Source organism: Papio anubis, chromosome 5 (assembly GCF_008728515.1).
Source record: "Papio anubis isolate 15944 chromosome 5, Panubis1.0, whole genome shotgun sequence".
Taxonomy (NCBI): domain Eukaryota; kingdom Metazoa; phylum Chordata; class Mammalia; order Primates; family Cercopithecidae; genus Papio; species Papio anubis.
In genome coordinates, this window is record NC_044980.1 from 103987122 (window position 1) to 104009823 (window position 22702).

Genomic DNA, 22702 nt, shown 5'->3' on the forward strand with positions numbered 1-22702 from the left:
TAGCTGTAAGTGTATTGAGTATGTTTTCCTAGGGCGCATATGAAACAATACTTCTAGAGAAAAGAAGTAGGTTTGGGCTAGGTAAGAATAAGGGATGGGGTCTTCCCCCTCCAATTTTATATATTCTTTATTGTTAGTAATATATTTCCTAATGATTATGTACGTTTATAACTTTATAACAATAAAAAAAAATTATTTTACCTCGTCGGATTCCCAATGCTAACCGCTATTAATACTTTTGTATGTATCTTCATAGCCTTCTTGATTAGGATTTACTCTGAGAGAAGATATACGAGCTTTTAAAATTCTAAAGTGTTGCGAGGCATTAGATTTTCTTTATTAACAGGAAAAAGGTTTAAATTACAGAAACAATGTGTTTTGAGTACTTTCTCTTATATTGCTGTCATTATTTGTATTGATTTTCAATTATTTTGGGTTTTATTCTACATAATATGAAAAAGTTAACCCACAGGAAGAATTTCCTGTACCATTTAAATATATCCTATTTGGGGTATAAAAGGAAAACTGTAGTTTTCTAAGTTAAATGATTATAATCAAGTCATAACTGGAATAAAATTTAATGCAGATGACACTGCTCTCAACCTTCTGAAAGAATCAGGCCCATCAGGAATTGAAACAGAGCTGCGAAGCTTGTCTCCTGATTGTGGTGGGTCTGTAGAAGTTATGCAGAGCTTCTTGAAAATGATTGGGATGATGTTGGACAGAAAGCGTGATTTCGAGTTAGCCCAGGCATACCTTGCATTGTTTCTAAAGGTAAGTCTAATGTAAGACAGTACTGCCCAACTTGTCTTCTTCTGTGGCAGTGCTATCTAATAGAACTTTCTGCAAAGATGGGCATATTCTATATCCATCCTTTCCAATATCATAGCCACTTGCCACATGTAGCTACTGAATCCTTGAAATGTAGACAGTGTGATCAAGAGACAGAATTTTTAATTTTATAGAATTTTAATTAATTTAAATTTAACCACATGTGGCTAGTGACTACCACATTAGACAACTGGACAGTGCAGCTTAGGAGTCTTGTTTTCTTTTTTTACTCAACTGCACAGCAATTTTGACTTTACCCCCTGACATTTTTATGCTATCTGCTTGATCCAATGTGCTGAACCATTAACTTTTCTTTTTTTAGTGGTTAGTTACATTTTGGAAGTTTTTTGTGATTATGAATAGAAAGTAGGGTTTTGTTTTGTTTTGTTTCTACTACTAAAATCAAAATGTTCACTTCTATCATTGGTAAAGAGTTTTGATCATTTTACAGTAAGACAGTTACTTTTATGATTAATATAGTGGAGAACTCATGTTTTGAGGGTCTACTTTAGTGGTATAATGTGTTGAAGGAGGTAGATGATGCCGATTTTCGGTGATAATAGATTTGATTCTTTATCCCATTTATACCTAAAATGAGTTCAGTTGATCTAATTATTTAAACTTATCAGGACTGTCCTTAGGTGGAGAAGAGTGATGACCACTTTAATTCTACCAAGGAAGTCATAGTATCATAAAGGAGCTCATAATAAAAAAACAAAGTTTGATAGAGGAGGGGAAAATGGGAGATAGCAATAAACCAGCACTTAAGAAAACAAATATTCACCTAGTGTCTTCTGTGGTTCCTTGGTAGAAAAATTGAATCCAGATTAGGTAAAATTTTAATTTTCTTAAATGTTTAACCATCATGTTTTTCTTTGCAGTTACACCTCAAAATGCTTCCTTCAGAGCCAGAACTCCTAGAAGAAATAACAAATTTGTCATCCCAGGTGGAAGAAAACTGGACCCATTTGCAATCACTCTTCAATCAAAGCATGTGTATTTTAAATTATCTCAAAAGTGCTTTGTTATAAAAATAAATTTGTGACTAAACATATCAAAGACTTACATATTAAATGGGTTCAATTGAACTCATTTCTTACTTTCCAGGTGTCAATGTGAAAAGAAAATAAATGTTAGCATTACTGACTAGTCAGTAAATCTCCACTTTAAATGCTAAATACTTTCTTGAAGTAAAATCACACCTCCCAGCCAGGCATGATGGATAATGCCTGTAATTCCAGCACTTTCGGAGGCCAAAGCAGGAGGATTGCTTGAGGCCAGGAATTTGAGACCAGCCTAGGCAACATAGCAAGCAAGATCCCATCTCTACAAAAAGTTAAAAAAATAAATTACACCTGCCTTTCGTTTTGAAGATTTAAAGAATCTGCTCAAATGATTTATTTTCTGAGTCTCTTCACACATTAACTTTTATATGATTTTTTAAAAATTATTACCTGCTTATATTTTTTTAGTATCTGTTTCATATAAAGAGATACTGCATGTTCACTGTGAAGTATTGCTGAATTAAATTGAAAATGTCAGATAAAACTGATACATGGTGTAGTTATAAAAATGCTGTTTTGATATGAAGAAAAAAGGAATTTTTTTTCCTTGGTGGCCTTTGATAAAAATATGAATCATTGACTCAGAGTTGGAGGATAAACTAATCATCTTCCAGCACAGCCCTGTTGTGTTGCGGGAGAGGAATCAGGCTAAAGGTCTGTTGGTATTTCAGTGACAGATTGAAACTTTCTAACAGTGGCCTAGTGCTTTCTCCATTGTAATGTACTGAAAGGAAGTTGTTCATTGATCAGAAATGTGGGAGGCCCTTCCTTGCCCATGGCAAATGGCTAAAGACAGTTAAACTGATATCAAGGATAGGTAAGGGAAATTACAAATTCCATTGGAAGGTGGCCCTTTATTGCCACTGCAGACATGTAGATAACAATAGTTTAATGTCCTCTGAAAAGGTAAAAATTCCATAAATCATTGCAAACAATTTTTAGCAATATTGTTTATTGCTACCACAGCCAAGAATGGGTATTTCAAAGCCACGGGTTGTTTTGTTTTGTTCTGTTTTGGTTTTGGCTACACTTTTTTGGGGAGGACCTTTTTATTTGGGAAGAAACTGCTGAGTATACTTTTCTTTCACAACCATTGCAAAACCAGGTAGCCCTGGAGTTTTTTTCTCGTCATCATTGTTTTTATGGTTCAAGACTTTTGCAATACATGAATTAAAAATAAGCAGTTCTTTAAAGCATAGTGCTCTAAAAACTATTCTTAGTTTATACACTTAAAAGTTGGGTCTTTCATGAAATGCAGTGGGTTGAATATGAACACCAATAGCATTCTTGTGCATTGTTAGGGTAAGAGAGTTTTATAGAATAATCTCCAGAAGAAGCAGTCCTCAAAAGGCGTTTCCCAATGATACTTTTAATATTCATGTTTTTATTTAATGATGTCAGATAGCATTAATAAACTACTAAGGAAATAAGCCAATCTGGTTATTGTACTCAATTTCATTTTTCGTTTAGAAATGTGTATTGACTTACTAAAGCCACTGACAGAAATGTTACTCATGACTTAAGTTCTAATTTAAAAAATTATTTTCCTCTTTCCTAAATACTATATTCTAAATTGGAATATGGCAAAATTCCAATATATAATTCTATACCTAGTAAAGACTGTAAATAAAATTTACAGAGCTATGAACTGAAAATTTACAGAGCTATGAACTGAAATTGTATTGCTTACATAAAATCATGAACTGAATTTTCTTCTCTTTTTAAAGTGGGCATATAGATTTGAGTGTATTGTTATCAGAGAGATATTTAGATAGTATTACATCATTTTGGCAGGTAATCTAGAACCTTTCATGTACTGTTTCCATCAAGGGAGGGAAAGAAATACAAAATATAATTTTATTTGTCTATATTTTCCTTAAAATATATCAGTCTGTGCACACTAGTTTATCTTTAAATTTTGTAATTACACATGTAATATATGACTACATTTTGCTTGTGTACTTTTTGAAAACCATCTTCAGTCCCAATACCCTCTGTAGAAGTAACAGTTATTAACTCTCCTAGATTTTTTTTAGATTGTTTTTATGAGTGTTTAATGTAGGAATGTGTATACATTATCTGCAGCCACAAGAAATGTATAGTTGTGATTTTTATATACATGTATGTATATTATTCTACAATTTGCTATTTCTGCTTGGGAGTTTTTTATTTTGGTACATTCACATTTACCTTATCTCTTTTGCAGTGTCCAACAGTCTACTTTGCCTATAATAGACACTTAAGGAAGTTTTCCTTCTTTTTATTCCTTTATGATTACAAACAATGCTGAAAGGAACTTCATCTTACATGAGCCCTTTTTGTACATACAAGACTTTCTCTGTAGTATATGCTTAGGATTTGAATTTCAGGCCAGAGTATAAGCATTTTTAATTTGAAGAGATACCTCCATTTGGGTTCCAGAATGGCTGTATCAAGTTACAGTTCCCCTCAGCAACAAATGAGCATCTGCTTCCCCATGTAATTAATGACACTTGCTATTAGATTTTTGTAATTTTTATTTCTCTGATGAAAAAATTATTTTGGTTTTAAATCAAATTTCTCACTAGTGAGGATGGACATATTTTTGTATGTTTATTTTAGAACATATAAACAGTTGTTAATTGTCTTTATCCTCCACTGTTCATTTTTCTGTTGAATGATTTGTCCTTTTATCTCATGGATTTGTTAGCAGTTCTCTTGTATTTTCTGTCTGTTGCCAATGTTTTCTCCTACTTAGCCATTTGGCTTTAATTTTACATGGTATCTTTTTAAATAAATGTTTTATATTTGTATACAATCGATTAATTTTCATGACTTATTTCAGGATATAAAGCAAATTATTTTCTAAGACATTCATAGTGTATGTTTTCCTATGTTTACATGTGCTCATTTCACATCATGTATTTTCCTCTACGACATGTTTCTGTGTGAGTAGTTAATGTGTAGCTCTTTAGAATTGATTTTTGTGAAGAGTAAAACATACAGTACTGCCTCGTATGTCTGTGAAAAATTCATTTATTGAAAAGTCCACTCATATGTCTGATTTGAAATGCAGTTTCATTATGTGTTCAATTCTTTCATTGAGCTTTTCTATATTCCTAATAAATAATGCATTACTTCGGTATGTTTTCAGATTTGGAGTAAAGTCTTCCTAATGTTTTATAAAGATTTATTGACTGCTGGTGAGTATACCTCTTGAAGTTTTATATGGGTTGCACAACATTTATAGGACTAATTTGGAGAGACGTACAATACCGGGTGCAGTCCTCCATTGGTGTCCAGTTCCAGGGCCCCTGTGGATACCAAAATCCAAGCATCTTCAAGTCCCACAATCCGCCCTGCAGACATATGTTTCCAATACATGTTATAATTGGTTGTTTCTGTTTGTGGTGAAATGATTTAATTTTTATATTCTAATCTCATGACACTGCAGAACTCTTTGTCAATACAGTCTTACTAGAAAATCCAAGATAATTCTATCTTCTGCAATTGATGAGACTTTATTTCCTATCCAGTATTTGTGTACTTGAAATTTTTTTGCATTAGAAAGTTTTATACTTTAAATATATGCCCTTTTTAAAGATAAAAGCACTGAGGATAGAGAATATGTAGACTGAAATATGTATTTTGTATTGCTTGAAAATAAATATAGTTTAAAAGCTGTCGTAACCCCCAAAACATTTTACGCCTTGAGAGTGATGTGACTGTGATCTGAGTCACATATGGCTACTTCTTTTTCTTAGATTATAGATCAACTCACTTTCTTATTTTGCTTGTTCTGAGATACTTAAATGATGTCAAAGACAAAAACCTCTTGCCTTCTTAATGACCTTGTTACAGATAAATTTCCCCTTCATTATCCTGCTTTGCTTGGATCAGATGACAGAAAACCCACGAGTATTTCACCCTCTATAAAAAATGTTAAATGTACCCTTGCCAAAAAGAAATACCTATAACCAATTCCTGTAACTATTTCCCAACCTTGTATGAATAACGTTGTAATCCTGCTAAAAGAAACTCCTCTGTCTGCCTACATAAGTGAAACCTTAACTTCTCTACTTCAGATTACTGACTATTCCTTTGGAGTTGGTGTTTCTGGGTGGGCTATCCTCAAACTTTGCACTTGTATAAACTATTTAAATTAGATTTGTACCCTTTTGATTATTTAGGTTGAGATAAAGAGCTTGTTAAAAAAATTGGGAAGGCCATGGTTTTGCACTGAACTTCTGCACTGGGTCCCAGCAGACCAGAACAAACTATAATGGAGTCACATACTGAATGCATAATCAAACTGAAACTTCAAGGAAGCAGATAGATTCCAGAACAGACCATTGTTTCCTTTGAAAACAGATTTCAGTCTACCCAAGTCAGCACAATAAGAAAGTCTCCTCTACTTGAATCCTTATCAAAAAGTAACCTGATGTTAACCTTTTTTTCTCTATTTTTCTGTTTCCCCCTTATAAAACCCCTGTTCTGCTATTGTCCAGTGGGAGTTCTCATTCTGCTTTATAGAATGAAGGGTTTCCCTGATGAATGGTGGATAAAAGGCAATTACATTTATAACTAAATATGTTGTAATTTTGTTTTCTGGACAAGCTAAGTTAGCGTTAGTCAAATCAAAGTGCCCAGGGAGAGCCAGGTCATTGAGACAAGATTTTACTAATGTGTCTGCCTGCAAGGCCAATGTTAATATTTTTAAAATTGTATTTTCTATCATGTTATTTAGGACACTTGACTGCAAATTACAGAAGTGTTATGTTTAAACAGGAATGGAAGTTTAAGAATTCAGGAATACTGGATTATCTAATAATATCTTTGTTTTCAGGAATTTTTTGTAACCTGTGACACTGAGAAATGCAAGAAATACTCTCTGAATTCTGCTTTTTGCAGAGTGCTTCATGCCTTTGACTGTGTATTTCCTCTGCAACCAGTGCCTGCCAAAGGCAGTCAACAATTCATTTGATGTGCAGCCTCTTCCTAAAGTCCAAGATTGCGCACTGAAGACTAAAAACCCTCCCTTCTGGGTCCTAAGTCTTCCCCTCACTTATCACACTTCCCTTTCTTCCTCTGGAGGAAGAGAAATCCTTCTGTTTTCTTTTTGTAATCTTTTCACCATCCTCCAGGGACAAAAAAGCTTCGCCCCACCCCCACATACGCCCACCTTCCTGTTTTCATGTTTTTTATAACTCTGTTATGCTAAAGGAAAGATTACATTTTTAGAGGATGGAAAACTATCATCTCACTGAAAAATCTCATTTTTCAATGGTGGATTATGAGTATTCGCATAGTATTTCACCTTACAGCCCTGCAAAAAAAAAAAAAATGGTAGTCTCCTAATAAGACAGTTGCCTCAAATAATCTCAGAAAGGTGATATGTTTGGAAAGGCAAAGGAAAAAGGCCACATCACCCTTTAAAGAATTATTCTTATACATTTTCGGTCATTATTAGCCTTATTTATGCTATGCAGACTCTCTTGTTTTCTGCTGTTAATAGTTTGAGATCCTGAAAGTCTCAAGCCAAAATTGTTTCCAAGAGTAATCTCACTGATTGAGATATAAATTTAATACAATATAAGGCATATACCTTGCAGTCCTTCTCCCATTAAGGCTAAGCCATGAGACTATTGCAAGGGAAAGGGAGCAGTGATATTAGCGAATGTCACAGTATAGGTCAGTAGTTCTCAAAGCGTGGTTCCCCAATTAGCAATATCAACATCACCTGCGAACTTAGACATGCAGACCCTACTGCAGAACTACTGAAATAAAAACTCTGTGGGTAGGGGCCAGCAATATGTATTTTAACAAATCTCCTTTTTGGTGACTTAATATAACTGAACTTAGAACTGGAGAAGGGAAAAAAGAGGGCTATGAGGCATAAGGTTCTCACCTATATTCCCTCTTCGTTCTAGGAAGAAATCTGAAGGAGGGAAAGTGAGGAAAAAGGTTAAAGATAGGATTTGTAGGCCCTGGCCCTAGATCTAGAAGTAAAAGGGGAAGTGGGGATGGAGGGTTAGTTGAAGAAATCACTGGGTACACTAAGTGGAACTCCAGAGTTGTGGGGCTAGGTCCTGACTCCCCTGGAGGAGAGTGCCTCACAGGCCCGCTATCCTGACACATGGTGGCCATAATCAAGGGGTGTGACTTAGAAATGACTGTGACAGCTTATAGAGTTTCCATGACTGTGGGTGACACTAGGAGGTCTCTGGAGGTTTCCACCTGCTCCCTGAGGGGAATGAGGAAGCAGCTGGGAGTAGAATGCCAACAGGCCTGCCATAGAGCCCCAGTGGCAGAATGTGGCCACACCATCCTGGCCCAGGGCCCAGCTGGAAGATGGGGCAGAGACTCAGGGCACAGGCTAAGTGGGACCGTGGTCCTCGTGGAGGGAGGTGAGAAGAAGGCCTGCCAACACAGAAGACACTCACACATCGTAAACCTTTCTTTGTAAGGAAAGAAACAGACATGGTAGGGAATTTGAACATAAAATCTCACAAAATATTTATCCAAAAGAGCCTAGGCTAATGTGAAAGAGACTGAGATTCTTTTTAATTGGTAATTTTGTTCCCCACCCTAAATCTAGTAATATGAGGGCTCAAGATGAAAGTTAATCAGTTTGATATATAAAATAAAGAATTCTGTAGGGATCTTTCTTTCAGTAACTGTGTACTATATGCTGAATTTCCCAATTCCAATTATGCTAATTTCCAATTCCAGCTGAATCTACTAAATGTCTCTGAAAAAGTACATAAAATATTCAATACTTAGTTTTATCTCTATTTTGTTAAAGTGATTTATCGACACTGCAGACATGTAGATAACAATAGTTTAATGTCCTCTGAAAACATAAAAATTTCATAAATCCTTGCAAACAATTTTTAGCAATACTGTTTATTACTATCACAGTCAAGAATGGATATTTCAAAACCAGAGTTTTTTGTTTTGTTTGGTTTGGTTTGGCAACCCCCTTTTTTTCCCTTACCATCTCTGGCTAAATTCCAGTCTTTACTATTAATTTATTTTTTCTCATTTGAACTTTCCAAGTGTGATGTCAGCCTCATAACTTTGGCCCTGTTTCCTCACTCCTGGCCACACCTTATTCTCTAGAGTAAATATGATGCAAGCCCAGTGAGTGACTAAGTGGTGGGTGAGAGTGAGTTATCGAAGACTGGACTCACTTTACCATGTGGATTTAGTTTCTAAGAAGCATCATATACCAAAAAAAGGAGTCACATACCCGACAGCCTCCCCATCCAGCTCACAGTACTGTGATCCCTCCTCTTTCCTTCCTTCAGTCATTGATTTGTTCATTCTATCTTCAACAAATACTTAGCTCTGACTCTGTCTCAGATGCTTTTCTATGGCCTTGAGATACTTTAGAAAACAAAACATATAAAAATTCCAGTCCTTGTGAAGCTTATATTTTAGCTCATTAATTTTTTTTTTTTTTTTTTGAGACGGAGTCTCGCTTCGTCGCCCAGGCTGGAGTGCAGTGGCCGGATCTCAGCTCACTGCAAGCTCCGCCTCCCGAGTTCACACCATTCTCCTGCCTCAGCCTCCCGAGTAGCTGGGACTACAGGCGCCCGCCAACTCGCCCGGCTAGTTTTTTGTATTTTTAGTAGAGACGGGGTTTCACTGTGTTAGCCAGGATGGTCTCGATCTCCTGACCTCGTGATCCGCCCGTCTCGGCCTCCCAAAGTGCTGGGATTACAGGCTTGAGCCACCGCACCCGGCCAACTCATTATTATTTTATATTATTTTGCTTAGCCTTTTGACTTGCTCTCTTTTAGAACCAAGATAAAGGAGAAGATGTTTCTAGGCCTTCACACTCTACAAAGACTGACTGCCAGGAGTTTCTCCCTTGGTTTCAAAGTGTGGCATACATGGGTGTGTGTGTGCACACACGTGTGCGCACATGTTTGTGTGCATGTACAGGAATTCCCAAGTAGCCTCAAAATACACCTATATACCTAAAGCGAAGAAAGTACAATATGAAAAAATGCCTGCATGCTGCTTCACTGCCATTCTTGTTTTCACAAAGGATTTGTTAAAGGAATGCATGTGAAGAAATAAAACAATTAAGGAGGAAAAAAAATTTTTTTTCCTTGGAAGACACCACCTCTCCATTCTCTGGCTGATAATAGATGGCCAGGCATAGGGAAGCAGAGACTAGGAATCAGCCTTGCAGTTTGTCAGACGTGGCTCCTGGAGCTGATGGCCACCCCGCAGGGGCCTGGATGCAGTTTTAGCTCTCGGCACACTGTGTGGAAAGGTGGAGGCAGGGGACAGAGATGAGATGTTCATCTCTGTTGCTGTGGTGACAAGGAGGTGAGGTGAAGGTACTTCCAAAATGTGAGCTACAGCACATGAGGAAAAAGGTGAATGTGGAACTATGTGCTTCTCTCAACCTGTCCCATTCCCTCCTAAATAATCATGTATGGGGCATGGCAAAATGGAGATTCCAATGCACGTGAGACAAGGTCCCTGACCCCCAAGTCCAGGAGGTGAGTCTTGCAGGAGAAGAGGCAGCACACATCTGCCTTCTCGGAGCCAGGGGAGGCTGCGCAAAGAGGACAACTGCCATTGACCTTGAACAAAGAGGGTGGGAGGGGTATGGTAATACAGACAGAGACAGGACAGCATTCAGAGATGAGGCCATGAGAAAGGCAATAGAAAGTCAGAGGTGGCCAAAATCATGCCAGCTGCTACCTCTGGTCCGTGGTCCTGGAACTGGGTACAAAGGAGAGACTTCATCTGCAATGTTTTGTGTAATTTTAAATTAAACAAAATAAGATAAAATATTAACAACTCTAGGTGTTGCCGTCTATATATTTTCATACTCTACAGTTAGTTTAGTTTTTTTTAACTGTATTCCAATTTTTATTTTTTTGTTTAGCTTTTCAAATAGAATGTATGTGCACATCTCTAACCATTCATCCATCCATCCATTCATGCTGCTTCATAGATACATCTTGTGTGGCTGGGCCAGATCTCATTTCCTCTGGAAGGTGACCTTTGGAAACTACAATTATGTTTGTCACCCAAGTCACTGGACCTTTCCCAAAACTCCAGGCCAACACTTGACCTAACCACACTCATTTGGATGCAAGTCCCTGGCATTGGGTCTTTATGAGGCATGGATGCTCTCCAGGTCAGCACTGAGCCCTGTCTCTGTCTCTCTGTGCCCAGCTGGCGTGAACTGGGAGGCAGAGGAACCGAGGGAGTTCTGAGTCACCTAGCTTGACTGAGCCAGAAACTTCTCCAGGGAGTGGTGGAAAGGATGGCTCTTGGCAGAAGAGATCCTCACCTCAGTGGTGTAGTACTTGCCTGAGATTTCCCAGAAAGCAGGAAGAACACGAGGGCGAGAGTTTCACTCTCTTTCAACAACAAATAGAAATAATCCACTTAATTTCACATGAACTAAGTGTTGAAGAAAAACATAATCTCACATTACCATATCTCTTTACCCTTTACCAGAGCTCAAAGATGGAAATTACCTTTCTCTTCCTGCTGGGAAAGGGCAATCATGCAGCAAATACACCATACCTTGTGTCACTTGAAACCAGTTTTATCTATAAAAAAACACTAATCCTTAAAAATATTATTACTTTATGAAACATAAGGCCTTTTTTTCTCATAGCCTCTGTTGTAGCAAAACTCCTAAATAAATAGCACTGCCCAGAGGCAGTTAGGGTAAATTTAGATCATGCAGGAAAGTGTCTCTCACTGGTTGCCTGCATCTCCAATGCCCTTGACGGGTTGGTTTCCTCCTCTTGTGCCAGTGTGGAAGTCTCATTCCCATTGTGTGCCAACAGCTAAACATCCAAATTTGCTGTAGAGCCCATTTCAATTTTGTGACCACAAGTGATCCATAAATACCTAATTTAGTGGTTTTCTAAGAGTTGTCTGTCCAGTGTTGCCTGGGGGTCCTTCAAGTATTTCCAGATGGTAAGCAAAATATGATTAAAAACTATTTTCATAAAACTGTATTTACTCACAATATTTCAAGTACAGGAAGTATCAACAGATATAATTCATGTAAAACTGAGATCCTCAATAATGTTTAAGAAAGTGAAGGGCTCCTGAGACCAAAAATGCTGAGAATCATTGAACTAATTGATTGGTTAGAGAAATACATAGCCTTACCAAGAGGTGCTAGCATATACTAACACCCAATGCTTATCTCTGAAAATATCTTAAATCTGATGTTCGAGGACATGGAATATGAATCGGTACTGCTCTTGATCCTCTGAGAGAGCCAGTGGGGTCAAGGCTGGTCTCAGGTTTTAAAACTCCATTCAACCTCAAATTTAGTTGGATCAGTCACCTATTGAATTCAATTCTGACTAGATGGCAAACTTTAGAATAAAACAATTAAGTCATAAATAAAAAATGTTTTAATTAACATAATGAAATGTATTACTCAGAACCAGTTTTAGTTATTTTCAGCAGAAAGTAGTATTTAAGTATATTAGGGTTTTTCCAAGTCCCTTGAAGACTTCGTGGTGGAGAACCATGTCTAGACCATCCTAAGTTACACATGGCTGATACTGGCCCTAGATACTGGAACCTCTGTCCCCGATGCCTCACTGAACACAGTCCACACAGCATCTGCTTCTCCATGGTACTTACAACTCCTATTGTAATGTTAGTGCATCCATATTGTAATGCATATGTAGTGCATAACATATTATAATGTTAGTACATTAGAACAGTCTAGGGCTCAGGCCTATACCCAAAGCTGAGAGACAAAGGTTCTGGGTTCTATGTTCAGGAAGCAGAGACTCTAAGTGGGGAATTCCCCAAACATAGAAGGGTGTTCACAAAGTATTGGTAGTCAAAAGTAGGATGATCCTCCCCTTGGCTGCCCAACTTCGCAACACACTGGGAAGTTTTCCCACTTAAACTTCCTAGTAGCAATAACAGCAGCAGCTATAATAAAACACCATCCTTCACAGAAGGAGAAACATCTTGCTGTGTGTTTTCCTAAAAGGAGGAACAATTCTCTATTAGTTAAGAATATTTTCCCGTCAGTGCAACATGGTGAAACCCCATCTCTACTAAAAATACAAAAAATTAGCTGGGCGTGGTGGTGTGCACCTGTAGTCCCAGTTACTAGGGAGGCTGAAACAGAAGAATCACTTGAACCTGGGAGGCGGAGGTTGCGGTGAACTGAGATCAAGCCACTGCACTCCAGCCTGGGCAACAGAGTGAGACTCCATCTCAGGAAAAAAAAAAAAAAAAAAAAAAAATTCAAGACCAAGAAGACCAAGTAACAACTTAGTAACCTTGGTTTTCACAAGTAGGAATTAATTTTTCTCGTACATCAAGAAATCTAAAAGTAGTTTTTCACAATGATGCAATTGCTCAATGGTCCTGAGAAAGACATAGGCTTTTTCCCCCTACTTCTTCTGCTTCATTTTTACAACAAGGCTTTTTTTTCCTTATGTGTGTCATTTTACAGTCTCAAGCTGACTACCGCAGCTCTAGACATCAGACCTCAGAAAACCTTCTTAAGCAGGAAATAAAAGAGGCATGGGAAAGATACCTCTGGTCACTATCTAAACACAAAATCAGGATCTGTTAGAAAGAAAGGGAAAGCAGAGCTTGTTGTTACATTGGCAGTAGACCCTGTCTTCTAGTTTATAAGGCCCAATACTCCTCCTACACCATTCACTATCTATAGAGATAGTTTTAATGCACATTATAGATGGAATGGTTTAAACTAAAGACATTTTGATGTATACTTTATCAATGGTAAAACATTTTGGTGTGAGATAAAACAAGTTGGTACAAATACTCCAACTTGTTCTGGTTTGGGAACCTGGTTCAGCATCTCTAAGTAGCTGTAAGAGTTGAATGATGCTTCTAGAATTGGAAGTAATATGGCTTATAGAAAAAAGGTGACATATTAAAACCAATACCACAGAAATACAAAAGATGGCTCAAGGCTACTATGAACACCTTTATGTGCACAAACTAGAACATCTAGAAGAAACAGATAAGTTCCTGGTAATATACAACCCTTCTATATTAAATCAGGAAGAAATAGAAACCCTGAACAGACCAATAACAAGCAGCAAAACTTTAAATTACTGATTTAATTAAAAGAAGAATTGATACCAATTCTACTGAAACTACTCCAAAAGAGAGAAACAGGGACTCCTCCCTAAATCATTCTATGAAGCCAGTATCACTTAATACCAAAGCCAGGAAAGGCCATAACAAAAAAGAAAACTACAGACCAATATCCTTGATGAGCGTAGAGGCAAAAATCCTCAACAATATACTAGCTAACTGGATCCAACAGCACACCAAAAAAATAATGCGTCATGACCAAATAGGTTTCATCCCAGGGATGCAGGGATGGTTTAACATATACAAGTCAATAATATGATACATCACATAAACAGCATTAAAAACAAAAACCATACGATTATTTCAATAAACAGAGAAAAAGCATTTGACAAAATCCAGCATCCTTTACAACAAAAGCCCTCAACAAAATAGGCATAGAAGGGACATACCTCAACATAATAACAGTCATATATGACAAACCCACAGCCAATATCACACTGAATGGGGAAAACTTGAAAGCATTCCCCTGAGGACTGGAACAAGACAAGGATGCCCACTTTCATCACTTCTTTCCAACCTAGTACTGGAAGTCCTAGCCAGAGCAATCAGGCAAGAGAAAGAAAGTATATCAAAATTAGAAAAGAGGAAGTCAGGCCAGCACAGTGGCTCATGCCTGTAATCCCAGCACTTTGGGAGGCTGAGGCAGGAGAATTGCTTGAACCCAGGAGGCAGAAGTTGCAGTGAGCCAAGATTGTGCCACTGCACTCCAGCCTGATGATAGAGCGAGACTTCATCTCAAAAAAAAAAGAAAAAGAAAAAAAGAAAGAAAAGAGGAAGTCAGACTGTCACTGTTTGCTGCTGATGTGATTGTATACCTAGAAAACTATAAAGGCTCACCCAGAAAGCTCTTAGATCTGATAAATGAATTCAGTAAAGTCTCAGGATAAAAAAATCAATGTACACAAATTAACATCACTGCTGTACACCACCAACAACAAAACAGAGAATCAAATCAAGAACTCAATCCCTTTTACAACAGCTGCAAAACAAATAAACAAACAAACAAACCTTAGAAATACACTTAACCATGGAGGTGAAAAATTTCTACAAGGAAAACTACAAAACACTGCTGAAATAAATCATACATGACAAACAAATGGAAACTCATCCAATGCTCATGGATGGGAAGAATCAATATTGTGAAAATGATCCTACAGCCAAAGCAAGCTACAGATTCAAAGCAATTCTTATCAAAATACCAGCATAAGTCTTCACAGAACTAGAAAAAAATCCTAAAATTCGTATGGAACCAAAAAGGAGTCCACATAGCCAAAGCCAATCCAATTCCTATCAAAATACCAGCATAAGCCTTCACAGAACTAGAAAAAAAATCCTAAAATTCATATGGAACCAAAAAGGAGCCCACATAGCCAAAGCAATACTAAGCAAAAAGAACAAATCTGGAGGCATCACATTACCTGACTTCAAATCCTACTATGGTTACCCAAACAGCATGGCATAAAAATAGGCATGTAGACTAATAGAACAGAACAAAGAACCCAGAAATAAAGCCAAATACTTACAGCCAACTAATCTTCAACACAGAATACAGAAACATAAATTGGAGAAAGGACACCCTATTCAATAAAGAGTGATGAGAAAACTGGCAAGCCACAAGTAGAAGAATAAAACTTGATCCCCATCTCTCACCTTATACAAAAATCAACTCAAGATGGACCTGAAACCATAAAAATTTTAGAAGGTAACATCAGAAAAACTCTTCTGGACTTTGGCTTAGGCATGGCTAAGACCCCAAAAGCAAAAGCAACAAAAACAAAAATAAATAAATGGAATCTAATTAAACAAAAGCTTCTGCACAGCAAAAGAAATAATCAGCAGAGTAAGCAGACAATCCACAGAGTAGGAAAAAATATTTGCAAACTATGTATCTAACAAAGAACCAGTATGCAGAATCTACAAAGAATTCAAACAAATCAACAAGAAAAAACAACCCCATCAAAAAGTGGGCAAAGGACATGAATAGACATTTCTCAAAAGAAGATATGTAAACAACTAACAAACATATGAAAAAATGCTTAACACCATTAATCATCAGGGAAATGCAAATCAAAACCACAATGAGATACCTACCACCTTAGTCCTGCAAGAATGGCCATAGTTAAAAAATCAAAAACAGGCCGGGCGCGGTGGCTCAAGCCTGTAATCCCAGCACTTTGGGAGGCCGAGACGGGCGGATCACGAGGTCAGGAGATCGAGACCATCCTGGCTAACACGGTGAAACCCCGTCTCTATTAAGAAATACAAAAAACTAGCCGGGCGAGGTGGCGGGCGCCTGTAGTCCCAGCTACTCGGGAGGCTGAGGCCGGAGAATGGCGTGAACCCGGGAGGCGGAGCTAGCAGCGAGCTGAGATCCGGCCACTGCACTCCAGCCTGGGCGACGAAGCGAGACTCCGTCTCAAAAAAAAAAAAAAAAAAAAAATCAAAAACAATAGATATTGGTGTGGATGTTGTGAAAAGGGAACAAGTTTACACTGCCGGTGGGAATGTAAATTAGTACAACCACTATGGAAAACAGTATGGAGATTCCTTAAAGAACTAAAAATGGAACTACCATTTGATCCAGCAATTCCACTGCTGGGTATCTACCCAAAGGAAAGTAAGTCATTATACGAAAAAGACACATACACATGCATGTTTATAGCAACACAATTCACACAGCAAAGATATGGAACCAACTTAAGTGCCCATCAACTAACGAGTGGGTAAAAAAAAGTGGCATATATATATAAAAAATGTGGCATATATATACATATATATAAAATGTGGCGTGTGTGTGTGTGTGTGTGTGTATATATATATTCAAAATGAAATACTACTCAGCCATAAAAAATGTCTTTTGCAGCAACTTGAATAGAGCTGGAGGCCATTATTCTAAGTGAACCAGTAACTCAGGAATGCAAAATTAAATATTGTATGTTCTCACTTGTAAGTGAGAGCTAAGCTATGAGGATGCAAAGGCCTAAGAATGATATAATAAACTTTGGGGACTTCGGGAAGATTGGGAAGGGAGAGAGGGACAAAATACTGCATTTTGGATACAGTATACACAGCTCGGGTGACAAGTGCACTAAAATCTCACTAAAGGTGCACTAAATCACCACTAAAGAACTTATGCATGTAACCAAAAATGACCTGTACTCAAATAACAACTGAAATTTAAAAAATGAAATTAAAAAAAAGAAAAGAGTCCGGGTGCAGTGGCTCACGCCTGTAATCCCAGCACTTTGGGAGGCTGAGGTGGGTGATTACAAGGTCAGGAGATCGAGATCATCCTGGCCAACATGGTGAAACCCCGTCTCTACTAAAAATACAAAAATTAGCTAAGTGTGGTAGCCCATGCCTGTAATCCCAGTTACTCGGAAGGCTGAGGCACGAGAATCGCTTGAACCCAGGAGGCAGAGGTTGCAGTGAGCGGAGATCGCGCCACTGCACTCCAGCCTGGCAACAGAGCGAGACTCTGTCCAAAAAAAAAAAAAAAAAAAAGAAAAGAAAAGAAGGTGACAGTTGTGACAGTGACCCTACTCTTTTCTATAAGCTTGCTAAACAGCAACCCAAATTCCAGGCCTCTTCCGACTTAAGGGCTGGCACCATGTGGTCTCAACTGCTCTTGACCCCTGGTCCCAACTCTACTGACTAAGTCACTTGCAAGCAAAGTCCCTAATAAAATAATTGTTAAAAGAATGGAAAGATAAGTTAGATTCTGGGACGCTTTGATGCTATGGGGATCTTGGGGTTGGAGGGCCCTCTATTGAACCCATACTCATTCAGCAAGAAGAATTAAGGTCAATCTCAGGCCTAGTCTAGGATGTCTAAGGAAAGTACTGATAAGTCAGTCTTTTCATCACCTCATCTGTCGGGATGAACAGCCTGTAAAAATTGTTATTTAAGGACAAATTGTATATATGTATATATTTTTAATGGACTTTATTTTTAGAGCAGTTTTGGATTCACAGCAAAATTGAGAGGAAAGTACAGAGATTTCTCATATATCCCCTCCCCTCAAATAGGCACAACCTCCCCCATTATCAATACCCCCACCAGGGTGGTAAATTTGTTATAGCTGATGAACCTACATTGACACATCATTATCATCCAAAAATCATGCTTTAAGGATTTTGATCTTTATCCTCCGAGTAAAGATATTGAACAGTGTTCATCAAGAGGGTGCTATCATTAGGTTCCCATTTTAAAGCGTTCAATGACTGCAGAATGGAGAACAAATTAAAGACTAGTTAAATGAGAATAAAAGCACGGAGACCAATGAGGAATTTGGGGAAGATGATGATGTATTGAATCAGGTGGTAGAATAGAGAGAGACAAAACTGGATGTATTCAAGGGCTATTTATGGATTCGACTATAGCATTTCGCAATATACTACTGATCATATAACAAGAGGCTTCCAGTTTGAGTTGTAACAACTAAAAAATAAAGTATAATATAATAACATATATGTTTTTTAAGCCGTCAGAATGTTATGGATAGGAAGAAGTCTAAAGGAACCATATTCCAGAGAGACAAGTGCTTCCTAGAGAATGAAAATCAGTAGGCATTACCTTCCCTAGGGGCAACTGCTGAGTCAGGCGTGGGCTGCTGAGAATTGGGCCTGATTCAAGCAGGGAGACTCTTCCTGCGTAAGGTGCAGTCAGCAGAGTTTTAAATGTCTGCGTGTGGGTTGGTGAGACCAACTAGAATCTGGAGGAGTTTCAAGGCCACGTTCTCCCACCCACCGATTCTCCCTCAGGAGACTTGTGTGAGAGGACGTGGTAGCCCAGTAATCTGAAGGCTGGGTAGTAAGTCATAGAGGGAGTTCTTGGCAACTCATTGTGCTGAGATTTCAAAGGCTTGCCAAAGGGAGGGGCCTGTAATATACACAGGACTGATCTTGCACTGAAGACATTTGAAACCAGAGATAAACTGAAACTATTTGGAAGAAGTTGAAGAAAATATTAACAAACGGGATGAAAAGATGGAGAATTTTAACAGAACTATTATAATTTCCTGACAATGACTAAAATAATATTCTAGAACTGAAAAATAAAATATCTAAAGTTAGTAAATTCATTGACCAACCTCTTCCAGTCCTCCCTTTCCTCTTTCCTCGCAGCCTCTGGTGGCCACTATTCTACTTTCTACATCTGTGAAATCAACTTTAGATTCCACATATGAGTGAGTTCATGCGGTTTCTCTTTCTCTACCTGGATTATTTCAATTTATGTCCTCTCGGTTTATCTACGTTGCTACAAATGACAGGATTTCATTCTGTTTTATAACTGAATAGTATTCCATTGCATGTACATATGCCACATTTTCTTTATCCATTAATCTGCAGATGAGCATTTCAGTTGATTTCCTAATCTTGGCTATTGTGAGTAATGATGCAATAAACAGGGGGTGCAAATATCTTTTCAACATACTGATTTCATTTCCTTTGGATATGTATCCAGACTTCTATTTTTAATTTTTTGAGAAATCTTTATACTGTTTTCCGTAACTGTACAAATTTATATTCTCACCAATAGTATATAAAAATTCCCTTTTCTCTGCATCTTCACCAGCATTAGTGACTATAGCAAATAACAATATAGTGCATATTACAAGATAGCTAGAAGATTTTTGAATATTGCCATCACAAAGAAATGACAAATATTTGAAGTGGTGAATATGATTAACCCGATTTAATCTTTATATTATGCATACATGCATTAAAATATCAGGTTGTAGTACATACATGTACAATTATTATGTGTCAATTATAAATTTAAAAATTAAAACATTCATTGGATTTAACAGTAGACACAATATAGAAAATATTTTGAACTAAATAGTAATAGAAATATGGTATATCATTATGTGTGGGATGCAGCTAAGAAGATATTTAGGAGGTAGAAATAGACTCAGTGACAGTTGAGAAGTGGTTATTAAAGTCAACTCCTGGGTTTCTATTTGTAGTACTGGATGGATGATTGTGTGATTGTCATTCACCATGATAAGAATTTGTGTGTGTGTGTGTGTGTTTGTAAAAGAGAGAGAGAGAGAGAGGTGTGCACTTGCAAATGCAAGGAGGTAATTGAGTATGAAGTGAGGGTAGTTGAGTTTGAAGTGACTTGGTGGTTTCTAAACCGATGTTCCCACTCCCCAGATTGCACTTGTCCTACTTCTGCACTAGACATCAAGACTTGAATTCTTTTTCTTGTGGGGAATTTCTCCTGACCACTACCCTTACCCCAGGATGGGTTAGGTGTTCCTATTTGGTGTACTTAAAACATCCTACACATAAGTCTCAGAGTAATTTTATATTCTTTATTAAGTCATGTTGTTATAAAACTATTTGTTTATTTATCTCTTACCTTAGAGGTCCTTGGAAAGCAGAAATGCTGTTCCTAGCACAGAGTAAGTGCTCAGTTATAGTTTGTTGAGTAGCACTGGACTGTGAAAATCAAATTGAGGTATTTCCAGACATACTTAGGGCAGTAAAAATTTTTACATCTCCCGCATCTAACTAAATACTAAACATGAGAGGTATAGAGTAGAGTTGCTTAGGTGAAAAAAAATACTGAGATAGTATCACAATTTTTTGCTCCCAAAGAAGCTTACAGTTAGAGTTTCCCAGTTATAGTAAAAAGAGAGACTGAGAGAGATATTAATAAGGGATTTATACTGTAGCCTAAATTCTAAACTGCCTATACTTTGAACTTACATTTGGAAAGGTATGACATCAGACGACCTTGGAGTCAGACACTTGGCTTCTAAGCAAAGCTCTGTCACCTGCCAGCTCGGCAGTATTCGCTTATCTGAGTCTCAGTTTTCTCTTCAGTAAAGAGGAGATGAAAATAATCCTGCCGAACAGGGTTTTTATGAGAGGTGACCCTCTTCTTTTCTCAACTCTGAGAGGTCCAACCCTCCTGGACAGTGCAGCAATCTGAAAAATAGGTTAGTATATGAAACCGATCCCTGGCCAAGTCACAGAGGTCCCTCTGAGTGAGCCTTTGTCTTTTTCCAGAAAGAGTCAATAGAAAATTAGGTTTGCAATGCACATGGAGTCCTCAGACATTCAAGATTGATTGTACACATTTTCTCACAATTATAATTCCCTTTCTTTTTGTTCCTTCTGATTTCACCCCGGATCCTATCCACTGCCTTCTTGGTAGTGATCGTTACCATGTGATTTCCCGGTTAGCTCTGTACATCCACTTCTTCATATGCCATTCATTGTACTGTGTAGGATGGTCTGGTATCTCAAGTCTTTCTTGATACCTGTACTCTCCTTCCTTGGTGATATCCTTACCTATTCTTCATATTCTTCCCACTGCAGACCAACTATATTTCACATCTGTGACACACAAAGAACCAGAGATTGTCTTTCCATTATGCTTTTGTAGACATCAGTTGTTGTCAACATCAGTTGATCTATTTTATCAGTCCTTGACTTTTGGGGTTTTTTCTGTTTATTTGTTTTATGTAAGACTTTATCCTCAGATTAACTGCTTATTTCTAAAAATCTGTACTTGCACAGATAAACAAAATGTCCTATTAATTTTCTCATTAACTGGAGAACCCTTTTGCTGACACGTTACCTTCATAGAAACGACTGTGAAAAGTTCACATCCAGTTGCCTTCTAGCCCTGTTTGCTTTGGAAGTGCATCAAAGAGCCTGGCTAATGGAGAGGAAGACTCATTAATTACTGGCTTTGATCTCCTTTTGTGCTCAACACTCCTTACTATATTCAAGAGTATTGAATTCTTTGGAAAATGACTTCCTGAGACCTATTCTTCACATTACTTCCAATGGAAAAAAATTGCAGCCAGCCAGAAATGGATTGTTTGGCTATAGTCTGCTCAGTTTTCAAGAAGGTAATTGAAACTTCAGGATCCTTAACTTAGGGAAAGTGTTAGCAAGTCTGTCAGCCACATCTGTGATAGCCCTTTATTTTCCTTTCTAACTTTTCTGCTTGAAGTTTAATCTACATATATTAAAATGTATATTAAGTGTTCAGGTCAATAAATTTTGACAATGGTAAATATTCTTGAAACTATCAAGGCATTTCCATTCACCCCAGTACATTCTCTTTTGCCCCTTTCTGGTCAGTTCCCCTACCCTCCACATATTCACCTCAGAAACAACCACTGCTTGGAATTTTTTACTGCAGATTAGTGTTGACTGTTCTTGGACTTCACGTACATAACATTATATGGTGTGTAGTTTTTTTGTGTCCAGCTTTTTTCATTCAACATAATGTTTCGAGGTTCATCTATGCTGTTGTGTATGTTAGTAGTTGTATTAGTTTGTTCTCATATTGCTATAAAGAAATAACTTAGACTGGGTAATTTATAAAGAAAAGAGGATTAATTGGCTCATGGTTCTGCAGTCTGTACAGGAAGCATGATGCTAGGATCTGCTCAGCTTCCGGGAAGGTCTCAGGAAACTTATAATCATGGGAGAAGGTGAAGGAGAACCTTGCACTTCACATGGCTGGAGCAGGAGCAAGAGAGAGAGAGGGCAAGGATGTGCTACATACTTTTAAACAACAGATCTCAGAAGAACTCACTCACTATCGTGAGGACAGTACCAAGAGGGATGGTGCTACACCATTCATGAGAAACCATTCCCATGATCAAATTTCCTCCCACCAGACCCCACCTCCAACGCTGGGAA

At 37.7% G+C, this 22702-nt stretch overlaps 1 protein-coding gene across 1 annotated transcript in view; it reads left to right on the forward strand.

The window, feature by feature from the left end:
• The window catches only part of WDR36 (WD repeat domain 36), a 37841-nt gene extending 32824 nt beyond the window's left edge, over positions 1–5017 (forward strand). Inside the window, exons 22-23 of the mRNA XM_003899986.5 lie at positions 587–774; positions 1713–5017. Coding sequence (XP_003900035.4) covers positions 587–774; positions 1713–1862 — 338 coding nt within the window. The 3' untranslated portion in view covers positions 1863–5017. The remainder of the gene's footprint in view (positions 1–586; positions 775–1712) is intronic.
• The last annotated feature ends 17685 nt before the right edge of the window (positions 5018–22702 follow it).